This window comes from Delphinapterus leucas, chromosome 20 (assembly GCF_059928025.1).
Source record: "Delphinapterus leucas isolate spDelLeu-1000000601 "Yukka" chromosome 20, BTC_Dleu_Yukka2, whole genome shotgun sequence".
NCBI classification, from domain to species: domain Eukaryota; kingdom Metazoa; phylum Chordata; class Mammalia; order Artiodactyla; family Monodontidae; genus Delphinapterus; species Delphinapterus leucas.
Window position 1 is genome coordinate 3,479,292 of NC_143148.1, and position 12,318 is coordinate 3,491,609.

The 12,318-nt window shown below is 41.8% G+C and overlaps 1 protein-coding gene across 1 annotated transcript; it reads left to right on the forward strand.

The window, feature by feature from the left end:
- Positions 1-415: 415 nt before the first annotated feature.
- RFPL4A (ret finger protein like 4A) lies at positions 416-4,772 on the forward strand. The gene is made up of 2 exons (XM_030761403.2): positions 416-796; positions 3,900-4,772. The coding sequence occupies exons 1-2, from the start codon at positions 511-513 to the stop codon at positions 4,478-4,480; spliced, it is 867 nt and encodes a 288-aa protein (XP_030617263.2). The 5' UTR covers positions 416-510; the 3' UTR covers positions 4,481-4,772.
- Positions 4,773-12,318: the final 7,546 nt, after the last annotated feature.

A 12,318-nucleotide genomic window follows, 5' to 3' on the forward strand; every position in this document is an offset into this window, starting at 1 on the left:
AGCCTGCTGATGAGGGTTTTTATCAGGAACGGATGTTGAATTTTGTGAAATGCTTTTTCTGCATCTATTGAGATGATCATGTGATTTTTATCTTCCTTATAATCAACTTTTGAAAGTTCTCAAGGAGATCGTTTATGTTGTCTTTTTCTAATCATGTCTTCCAAACTGAGTGTGCATCTGACACTTATAACACCTTTCAATATGGATGAGCCCCACCTCAGTAGCCATACATGGCTGGTGGACAACATATCTGACAGCTCAGGTGTATTATAAACCCTCTCACCACCTAAATTATACCCCAAGGATGAATCATGTCCTTCATTCCAAACAGCATTTCAAAAATCAGAACTTCGGGGCTATGAGTCATTTATATTTGTACTTATGTCTTCATTACATAGTAATAATGATTTCAAATCACTATGCATGTAAAGATAAAAGTGACCCAGGGAATAGTATCGATTCAACTCATGGAAATTCCAATCTCATGCGCATTTTTCCCATAGAGGACCCATGGCTGAACACTTTAAGGAAGCAAGTAAATGTATGGTTTGCCTGAATTATCTTGAAAACCCCATGTACCTGAAATGTGGATATGTCTGCTGCTTCCGGTGCCTCGATTCACTGCAGAAGGAGGTTGATGGGGGTGGTTTATTGTGCCCCAACTGCTCTGTGGTCTCACAGAAGAATGACCTCAGGCGCGCTCTCAAGCTCGGAGCTCTGGTTTCAAAGGTTAAGGAGTTAGAGCCCCAGCTGAGAGCTGTTCTCCAGATGAACCCAAGGATGCGGAAGTTCCAAGGTAAGACATCTATACAAACTGCCCTCAACCCATAAAGGGCCCTGGAAAAAGCACCTTTTCAGAAGCTCTCCAGTAAATAAGGGCACTAGCTGAATTCTGGCACCTGAAATTTCTATTCTTTCCAAGAAACCGTTGTTCTCACCTGTAAGTATAGATAAGAACTATCTGTTGACTTTATAAAAATTTTTATTGGGGTAGAGTTGATTTACAGTGTTGTGTTAGTTTCAGGTGTACAGCAAAGTGAATCAGTTATACATATACATGTATCCACTCTTTTTTAGATTCTTTTCTCATGTAGGTCATTACAGAGTATTGAGTAGAGTTCCCTGTGCTCTACAGTAGGTCCTTATTAGTTATCTGTTTTATATATAGTAGTGTGTATGTGTCAATCCCAATCTCCCAATTTATCCCTCCCCCGCTTCCCCCTATCTGTAGATGTTTTTTTACATCTTTATTGGAGTATAATTGCTTTACAATAGTGTGTTAGTTTCTGCTTTATAACAAAGTGAATCAGTTATACATATGTTCCCATATCTCTTCCCTCTTGCGTCTCCCTCCCTCCCACCCTCCCTATCCCACCCCTCTAGGTGGTCACAAAGCACCGAGTTGATCTCCCTGTGCTATGCGGCTGCTTCCCACTGGCTATCTATTTTACGTTTGGTAGTGTATGTATGTCCATGCCACTCTCTCACTTTGTCACAGCTTACCCTTCCCCCTCCCCATATCCTCAAGTCCATTCTCTAGTAGGTCTGTGTCCTTATTCCCGTCTTACCCCTAGGTTCTTCATGACATTTTTTTTTCTTAGATTCCATATATATGTGTTAGCATACGGTATTTGTCTTTCTCCTTCTGACTTACTTCACTCTGTATGACAGACTCTAGGTCTATCCACCTCATTACAAATAGCTCAATTTCATTTCTTTTTATGGCTGAGTAATATTCCATTGTATATATGTGCCACATCTTCTTTATCCATTCATCCGATGATGGACACTTAGGTTGTTTCCATCTCCGGGCTATTGTAAATAGAGCTGCAATGAACATTGTGGTACATGACTCTTTTTGAATTTTGCTTTTCTCAGGGTATATGCCCAGTAGTGGGATTGCTGGGTCATATGGTAGTTCTATTTGTAGTTTTTTAAGGAACCTCCATACTGTTCTCCATAGTGGCTGAACCAATTCACGTTCCCACCAGCAGTGCAAGAGTGTTCTACCTGTAGATTTTTAAGAAAAGATAATATTTAGGCCATGCCCTAGTCCTGTGCTATCCAATATTAGATACATTGGAATATTTCCAATGGCCACTGGCAGCTCCTGATCACTTGAAACGTGGCGATTGCCACAAGTAGAAATCAGATTTGGATATATTGGAGGATACGGAATGTATTGTTAAAATCAATTATACCTGATTGTTATTTTTAAACATGTGAGAAAATTTAAAATCCACACGGGGCTCTCATTGCATTTCTTTGGGTGGCACTGCAACACAACGTGGTTTTTCAAATTTGAGGATGTATAAGTTCCCTGACCATCCAGTTTAAATGTAGCTTCCTCTTCTTGAACGCTGGGCTGACCTGAGAATCTGGATTTCTGACTTGAGCTCCGGTGGTGCTGCTAGAGCAGGTTCATGGCCCACACTTTGAGTAACAGGCCCCTGCATCTAGTGAATCTGAACTCTTCAGGTAGCGAGACCCAGAGATATGCACTGTTTAAAAGCCCCAGGTGATTCTATGCACAGTGAGTGTGGACAAGGAATACTTAGAGCACAAGCCCCCCAGGGAAAAGGATGGTAAAAGTGCATGCGGTCGTGACTGTAGGTTTCAATCCTGTTGCCGAGTCTGGACCTGAGCACTGCAGCCTGTGCTTCACTCCCTGACCTGGACCTAAGATGCCCGATTCAGGCTCAGAATTCTGAGCAAAGGGGAATTATCACAGCTTAGCTGCGTGTCTGATTCGGGATGCTAGGACAGACCTCCCAGGCTCATTGGAGAGTGCCACAGGCTCATCCTGTCGCCCATTCCCTGCCTCCTACGATGGGTCCTTGGGTGTGAACAGGGTGTGATGATTGTGCGATGATACACAGTCCAGCCAGCAGTGTCATCGGGAAACTAACCACTTGTTTTACTTCTTGAGTGAGTTTCCGTTTTGCTCCATGCAAACCTGTATTTATGATGGTGAAACCTGTCACAGAAACTTGACAAGCCTTCACAATTTCTCTCCAACGGTCAGGAAGTCTGAGCACCTCCCAAAGAACCATGTTATAAGGGAGCCAAGTGAAGTCATTGGCCTTTGGTCCAAAGGGTTTATTTCTGAGGCTCCTGTGGCTCTATGCACATGGTCACATTAGGACAGGCAGGTCTATGCACCCATTCTCATCACAGGGTTAGTTGGAGATGTTGCCAAAACACATAGTACTTCTCCAGTTTACCTGGCCCGTGAGCACTGCCCCATCCAGTTCTGGGTCTAAGTTGCTACAAGATCCCAGCACATCGTTACCCATGTCTATGGGAATCCCTTCCTCTGTCTTGACTTCCAGAGTTAACCCACCTTATCCAAAGACTCCTAGCATGTTTTCTTTATATTTTTCTATAGCTCCAGAGAATGAAAAAGAACTGGAATGCAATTGCCTATTCGACAACTCTAAACAAAGAAAGTAGATGCAAAAAGAAGAAAAAAGAAAATAATACCTTACTATTTCAAAATTATTCTGCAATATGTAAAATCACCATCATTCAAATGTATATTTGATGTCTATATTTTGACAGTCTATGTCAACTGGAAATTTTTGAGAAAAATCAACACCCATGGACTCTTTTATTCATGTATATCATGTACTGAAGAGAAGAAATAATATTTTAATCCAATAATCCAACTAATGTAAAGAAAACACCAGTATGAATCAGAAAGACTAGTTCCATTTTAATCATTCATTCTGTACATGGAATTGGATCTAATCCAGGTCAGGGAATCTTCCCCAGGAACCTTCTGCTTAGGAAAGAAGTGTAGAGTTAAAGAAGTGAAAGTGAGTGAAACATTTGGGACTTTTCAGAAGCCGTGGATTGTAGTGTCTAGTGTATGTAATTGCTTGTTTTTCTTTCCACAGTGGATGTGACCTTGGATGTTGACACAGCCAACAAGTACCTCATCATTTCTGAGGACCTGAAAACTGTCCGTTGTGGGTTTTTCAAGCAGAAGAAGAGGTCCCGACCTGAGAGATTCAGCTGTACAACTTGTGTCCTGGGATTCCCTCTGTTCACCTCTGGCCGCCATTACTGGGAGGTGGACTTGGGGTCCAGCCAAGAATGGGATGTGGGCATTTGCAAAGAATCTGTGCGTCGACGAGGGAAGACTCAACTGGCTCCAGATCTTGGCTTCTGGACTGTGAGTCTGAGAAATGGAGATGTCTTCTCTGCCCACACTGTGCCTTCCACTGTTCTCAAGGTGAGCCCCAGGTTACATCGAGTGGGGATTTTCCTGGATATGAATATTGGGATTGTTTCCTTTTATCACGTTGGCGATGGATCCCATATTTTTACATTCACTAAAGTTTCTGCTGGGGAGCCACTGCGTCCATTTTTTTCTCCTGCATATCCGACTGAGGATGATCAAAGCTTCCTGAGAATCTGTCCTTTGATGAGTCTAGGCACTGATGGTCCTCTGTGGAATCCAGGGCAAAGCAAATGAAACTCTGACTGTGGAAACATGGATAGGAAATTCTTGTGCACACATAGCTGTGGATGGGAATGTTCCTCTTTGCTACACATATGGTACAAACATGTAGCAGAAAATTATGGAACAATTCATGAATCATTAACACAAATTGTATTAGGGAAAATTACATTTCCAGAATTAGTGTTATGGACTTGTTTATTTCTGTTCCAATTATTATGTTCTTTCAGATCAATTTCCAAATGTTTTCTTTTAATTTCCCGTAAGCTTAACTTAGTGCATGATGGAGATTATAAACTAAAGTTCATTTGTGACTGTACAGATGCATTTTTCTACATATTATGGAAATAAGACATGTTTCAACGGTAAAAAAAAAAAATAGTGTGCACGTATTCAGTTTCACTCAACAGCTGAAAAACACACGTTCATTTCAAGTGCACCTTGAACTCTACCGGCCGTATTCCATTTCTGTTGGACGTTGCTGGTCATGCTCCAAACCCTTCTACCGCCAGCTGGACCCATCTGGCTATGGCAGGAGGCCTTGCAGAACCTGAGAAGTTGATTTAGTCAACAGGGGACATTCACCGTCTTATGCAACATGTGAAGCCATGATGATTAAAAAAATGAAACCCTGTCATTTCTCCAGCTTTTGTGTAAAAATCAAAGTCAGTTTACTTCTCTCAGGACAGAGTATTCAGTCCATTGCCCCTAAATGCACACACACTGCCTGGCGCAGAGATGGCCTCAGACAACACTTGCTGAATTAATAAACGGCTCCATTCTGCAGACCTTGTCTCTCAAATACGCCTTTTGGAGAAATCTGAGACGTGAAGAAGAAATTCCATCAGAGTGGACTCACCTCAAGTCCACTAGGCTCTCCTGTGGCCTCCACCTGCTTCCACTGACCGCGCAGCTCTGGAGTGAGATTCCCCTGCAGGGGCTTTTATTGGAGATGGTTCCCATTTCCTCCTTATTCACATTCCACCTCCCCTCCTTTAATCCAGTCAAATTTTGATTTATTTCTGGAATACGTGACATTTTATTGAAGATAGGGAGGTGACCACAAACAACCTGGGAGTCACTTCATTTCTGTTAATACTGTTGAAATCACTTTCCAGGTCTTAGACGGAGCTGCTCCTCCTTAGCGGTACCAGGTCAGCAAACTGAATCTAATGTAATCCTTGTCTCCCTGTAAGTGCTCCACTGGATCATAAACAGAACATATCCAGTCAGCCAATCTCTAATAGCCAAGCCACCTCTGGATGCTCTACTAATTTCCTTGCTTCTTTTCGCCCAAACAACCTTTTGTATGTGGCCCCAGCCAATCAAATATTTTCTATTTTTTACTTCCTTGTTTTTTATTCTTTATTCTATTAAAGCCTCCTGCTCCTTCTGCCCTATTTTGCAATTCTTCGAATAGGGACTGTTTCAAAAATGTTAAAGCTTATAACCTAAAATACTTCCTTTAATCATTTTTAACCATATAGATGAAATATCGTTTTACTCTCATTCTGAGGTAGATCTGGACTATTATGACTGTTGATGACATTTGGACAAGGAAGGAAATTTTGACACCTGCTACAGAATGGGTGAACCTTGAACGTATTATGCTAAGTGAAATGGAGCCCATCTAAAGAGAAAAATACAGTATGATTCCACTTATAAGACGCTTAAGGAGTCCACTTTATAAAGACAAAGAGTGGTGGTTGCCAGGGCCTGGGAATTGGCGCTAAAACAGTTATTGTTTAATGGGTACAGAGTTTCAGTTTTGCGAACAAGAAGAATTCTGGAGGTATCGGGGTGATTACACCGCAACACGAATGTAGCTAATACCATTGGATTGTACACTTAAAATGGTTAAGGTGATAAATTTCGTGTTTTGTGTATTTTGCTATGATTCTTTAAAAATTAAAAAAACTGAATAAAATTAATAGCGGTGTGTGCAACAATATGAAGCATTTCAACCTACGTGTAATTGGAGTCATGGAAGTTGTAGTGAAAGAGAAAAGGACAGTGAAGTACCTGCTGAAAACTTCCCAATTTTAGCCAAAAAAAAATCAATCTACTACTCCAAGAAGCTCAAGAAACCCTAAGTACAAAGCCAAAGAAAACTATACCTAGACATTATCATACTCAAACTAATAAAAGCCAAAGGTAAAGAGAAAATCTTAAATGTTGCAAGAGAATGATGACATATTTATAAGGTTGCATCTCTAAAACTACCAAAATTGACATTTTGGGCTAGAATACTTTTTGTGATGAGAGCTGGCCAGTGCCTTTTATGTTATTTTGCAAGGTTTCTGGGCTCTACCCTCTTATTTTCTCTTATTCTCCTGTTAACATCTACAGCGACTGTAGTGATGCCTCTGCTTCATTTCTTCTACTACAGGTAATGTATTCGCTCTCTCCCCCACCTCTTTCTTACTGCAAATAAAAGTTTATCCAGGGCTTCCCTGGTGGCGCAGTGGTTGAGAGTCCGCCTGCCGATGCAGGGGACACGGGTTCGTTTCCCGGTACGGGAAGATGCACATGCCGCGGAGCGGCTAGGCCCGTGAGCCATGGCTGCTGAGCCTGCGCGTCCGGAGCCTGTGCTCCGCAACGGGAGAGGCCACAACAGTGAGAGGCCCGCGTACCGCAAAAAAAAAAAAAAAAAAAAAAAAGATGAATGGGTAGGGAATTCCCTGGTGGTCCAGTGGTTAGTACTCTACGCTTCCACTGCAGGGGGCGCTGGTTCCATCCCTGTCGGGGAACTGAGATCCTGCAAGCCGCGCGGCCTGGCCAATTTAAAAAAAAAAAAAAAAAGATGAATGGATAAAGAAAAGGGTGTGTGTGTGTGTGTGTGTGTGTGTGTGTGTGTATACAGTGAAATATTAATCTGCCATAAATAAGAAAAAGATCCTACCTTCTAAAAACATGGATGGACTTTGAGAGTATTATGCTAAGTGAGATAAGTTACACAAAGAAAGAAAAATACTGTGTGATATCTCTTATATGTGGAGTATGAAAGAGCCAATCTCATGAAACAGAGAGTGGAATAGTGGTTTCCAGGGACTGGGGTGGGGGAAATGGGAGCTGTGCCAAAGGGTAGTAAATTTCAACTAAAAAATAAATAAGTTTTAAGGATCTAATGTACAGCATGGTGACTATAATTAACAATGCTGTATTATATACTAGAAAGTTCTTAAGAAAGTAGATCTTCAATGTTCTCACCACCAAGTGGAAAAAAGTTAATTATGTGGGGGGATGGAGGTATAAAGCTTATTGTATTTCACAGTATATGTATGTGTATCAAAATATCATGTTGCACACCTTAAAACTACCTATGTTATATGTCAATAATATCTCAGTAAAACTTTTTTAAAGAGTAAAGATGCTGTGATAGTCTCAGGGCTTCACACCAGGGGACACAGCATGTCTACCTATCCCAATAGTGGTGATGGGCACCTGCCAGGTCTCTCCATATTACACTGACCATGTGGTCTTTGCAGTTAGTTAGTTCTCTACTAGAAGGTATCCTGAGATTGTCCCAGTATGGTCTTCCTCATCACCTCTACACTCACACACATTAGCTCCCAACCACAACTTTTTTTGCCCGAATCAAAATATCATGATTGTCTTATTCCAGCCTTCAACATTTATTGGTAGGAGTCTATTGAAGGAAGAGGTTTCCCTTCACCCGTGTGTCTATTTAATCATTCATTTTTTCATTTATCACTGTTACTCGTATCAAATATACTCCTAAATTCCTATATGTTTCAAAGGGATGCATTCAGATGCAACATTGTCTATTTTAATGCTCGTTTTGCCCCAGATTTGAGCAGTGTAAGATCAATAAAGCTAAAACAGCCCTCCAAAAATGTTGTAGGCTCATCTTGTACTGGTCCTGATGCAGTCCTGTAATCAGTTATTTTACTAGAAAGTTCTGATGCTTTCAAATCAAGATGAATGTTTAGGAAGCAAGATCTGCTATTAGCCCTATTAGTATGTTGCTACCAGCATGTCATTTCTTCTGGTACCTTACAGGAAAAAGGGCTCATAGTTGTTTCATTTTCATGAACACACACACACATGTTTATAATGAGCTATGAGTTATTCGTGAGTCCTCCAATTCAAAACCAGTCCTTAGGACGCATCCTACCCTTTCCCTCTTCTATGCTTATAAATATCCCAACCAATAAAAAATCATAATAAAGAAATAAAAGCTTTTAGAAGCATAAAACATAAAAATAAATATTCCAACCAACAGTGAGAAACCTGGACCATATTCACCCCAATATATGTATTATCTGCTCAAAGATGGCTTACATGCTTAATATCCCAATCCAGAACCACTTTGCCTGTCTTTTTCATGTATATTATATACTGAAGAGAAAAATATTTAATCAAATAATCTAATAGCTTCATGTAAGGAGAATAGCTACCGGGAACAGGAGGATTTTGTTCCAGTTACAGCCATTCGTTCTGTATATAAAACTTTACCTAGTTAGGGACCAGGTAAGTTTCCCCAAGAAAATTCTGATTTAGGGAAGCAGTGGAATCACAGAGGTAAAAGTGAATGAGCTATTTGTGCCTTTGCAGTAAAAGTGAAGAGGATGCCTGTAGTGTGGGGTTTTGCTGCTTGACCTATTTTTCTTTCCACAGTGCATATGACCTTGGATGTTGACACAGCCAATGATGTCCTCATCATAAATGATGACTTGAGAAGCCTTTGAATTAGCCTTAAAAGAAGAATAGGGCTTCACTGGTGGTGCAGTGGTTGAGAGTCTGCCTGCGGATGCAGGGGGACGCGGGTTCGTGCTCCGGTCAGGGAGGATCCCACGTGCCGCGGAGCGGCTGGGCCCGTGAGCCATGGCCGCTGAGCCTGCGCGTCCGGAGCCTGTGCTCCGCAACGGGAGAGGCCACAACAGTGAGAGGCCCGCGTACCGCAAAAAAAAGAAGAAGAATAAAAACATGAAGACATACTCAGAAACAAGACAGGAAAAGTAATTTCTCAGTGAAAACCCTGTTGGAAATCCATGGGGATGTGTGGCTGTCCCAGGTATTGGGAGCACTATGGACCTTCAGATGGGGTGGGTAGTGGGCAGTAGAAGTCCTACAAAGTTCAAGGAGTTGCATGAGGGAAATTTTTATTATGGCATCAGATAATAAATATTTTAGGCTCATGGGCCATGTGGTCTCTGGCACACCTACTTAATGTTGCCTTTGTAGGTGGAAGCTGCCATAGACAACATAAAGATGGGTGTGACTGGGTTCCAATAAAGCACTCCAATAATTGTTCCAATAAAAGGCATCATCTTCCCATGGAAACACGTGGGCATGAGGAATACACAGTAATTTGAGGTGGGAAAGCTGACTTCAAAATGGGGTATTTTCCAGATTAAGAAAAGACCTAAGGCCCTCAATAGGAAGAACCACGGAACGTAAACTCATTGGAACCAGACTCCTGGCCAAGATGGCCCTCAGTATTGCGAGGAGATGAAGAGCTCTGAGGAACACACCCAGCTGAAAATATAGTAAAAGTCACTGATGCACCCCTGAGTGTCCCTTTAATGCCCGAGGACAACTTTGGCTCTGAACCATTGATTTTCGTCAGGGAACGCAGAAAACTCTTTTCACCTGCGGTCTGGCTGCTCATTAGGATCGTCTTTAACTGATTAAGCCAATTGAGGAGGAGGAGGATGACTAGCGCTGGGGATAAAACCGGCTCCTCGGGGGAGACGCCCCCCGCTCTCCATACAGACAGTGTGGCCGGGACAGCAGACGATGGGATGGCGGCGTCTCTGTGGGGAGAGCAGGCCTGTGGACCGTGTCCCTGTAAGTGTAGACTCAAGAGCCTCTGACCCATCCTGATCGACGCTTCCCTGCACAGAGCTTTGCAGCAGAGACCAGGTGGGTGAGCGCTTCCTTATGTTCCGTCTCAGGGAGAAAACAAACGGGAGAGAGGAAGTCTCCAACAGGAGAGGACCTTGGAGCTGTGTTTGTGCGCTAACATGGGGCAGGACACAGGCTGACCTTGCCTCACTCTGAGCAAACAAACCCATGATCTGGTTGGATGGAGCTGTGATCTAGGGGGCATAGGGTGGGGTTTCTAGTGGGGTCATATGAGGATTCACTGGACGTGAACTTCAAGTCAGGACTTTTACTAAGAAAAGTTTTAAAATGAGATTCATTGGGGCTACAGTAAAACCTAGCATCCTGGAGTGCCAGAGAATTTGCTGGTAATTATAATTCAGAGGAGAGCTCAGCATAAATAAACTTCTGTATTTCCTCCCTCAGTTGTTGGAGATGCTGTGGAATAGGGGTAGGTGAGGCTCCCAGGAAGCTCCCTGTGTCCAGACACTGTGGGCTGAGTATCTATTAGTCAATAAGGGGAATAGGACTTGTCTTCACCTAGCTCTCAACGTATTAGGAAGACAGAGGAAAAAGGAGTATAAAATCGACAACAAAAGTATGAGTTTTGTTTTGAGACTAAAAGAGTGACTTGGTCACAGTGATTGAGGATGGCCATCAGGTGTCTATGAGCAGGTGAAATCAGCTGGGCTGGCGTCCGAGGAGGAGTGAGGCAATTGAAGTGATGGGAGAGGGGAATTCCAGGAAGAGAGGAGAATGTGAATTGCTGTGATGAAAGTAAAACGTGATTCTTGCTTTTTTAAGGGAAATAAATTCAGCTGGACTTAGTGAGAAAGGAGGAGAGGACCATATAGGTGTGAAATGCAGTTAGTTTCCTGACCCTGAATGTTATCATCCCTCACATTCCTGCCAGCGGTAAGTAATGAAATGAATGTTTTCTCTTCAGAAAACCAACTCTTGGTTTCGTCGACCTTTTCTATTGTTCCTCTGGTTTCTATTTCACTTATTTCTGCTCTGGTCTTTGTTATTTACTTCCTTCTGCTAACTTTGGGCTTAGTTTGTTCTTTTTAGTTTTGTGATGTATAAAGTTTGAGCGCTTTTCTTTTTTTTTTTCTTTTGAAGAAAATGTTACTTTTATTTTTGAATTTTAGGAAAATTCTTCTCGTTATCAGTAATTAGAAATTACTTATTTCGGTCATTAGAGACAATGCATGTAATATAACGTTATACTGCTACCCACAGAACCTTAATCTTATTTAGAAAAGTTAGCATTACTGTGACTTTTTTCTTTCTGGAATCCTTTTCAGAAAACTGATTAATCCCCTCGAAGGATACTGCTCAGTTGTATCCGGTATATTCTTGTTATGCTGTAGGTCTCCAGAACTTTTTCCATCTTTACAAAGCTGATCTCTATACCCTTTAAAAAACAAGTTGTTCTTTTTCTCTCTCCCCAGCCACTGGTATCCACCATTTTACGTTGATGTTCTATATATACCTGACGACCTTAGGTACCACATGTGTGTGGAATTCTAAAGCATTTGTGTGTGCGATGGGCTTATATCACTGGCATATTGTCCTCAAGTTTCAACCACGTCGTTTCACGTGACAGGAGTTCCCTTTAAAGGCTGAATAATATTTCACGGAGGGTTTACACCATATTTTATTTACCCATTCATCTGAAGATCAACATTTGGGTTGTTTCTGCCTCTTCACTATTGGAAATAGTGCTGCTGTGAACGTGCGTTTGCAAATGTCTCTTCAAGTATTGGCTTTCTATTATTTTGGATATGTCCCTGGTATTTGGATGACCTGGTCGTATGGTAGTTCTAGTTTCGATTTTTTGAGGATCTGCCTTATGTTTCCTGTAGTGGTTGCTGCGTTTTATAAACTTAGCAACAGTGCACAAGTGTTTGAATTTCTCCTCATCCTCAAAAACGGTTGTTATTTTCTGGGTTTTTTCAAGAGTAATTATATTAATTTGGGTAAGATGATATCTTATTTTG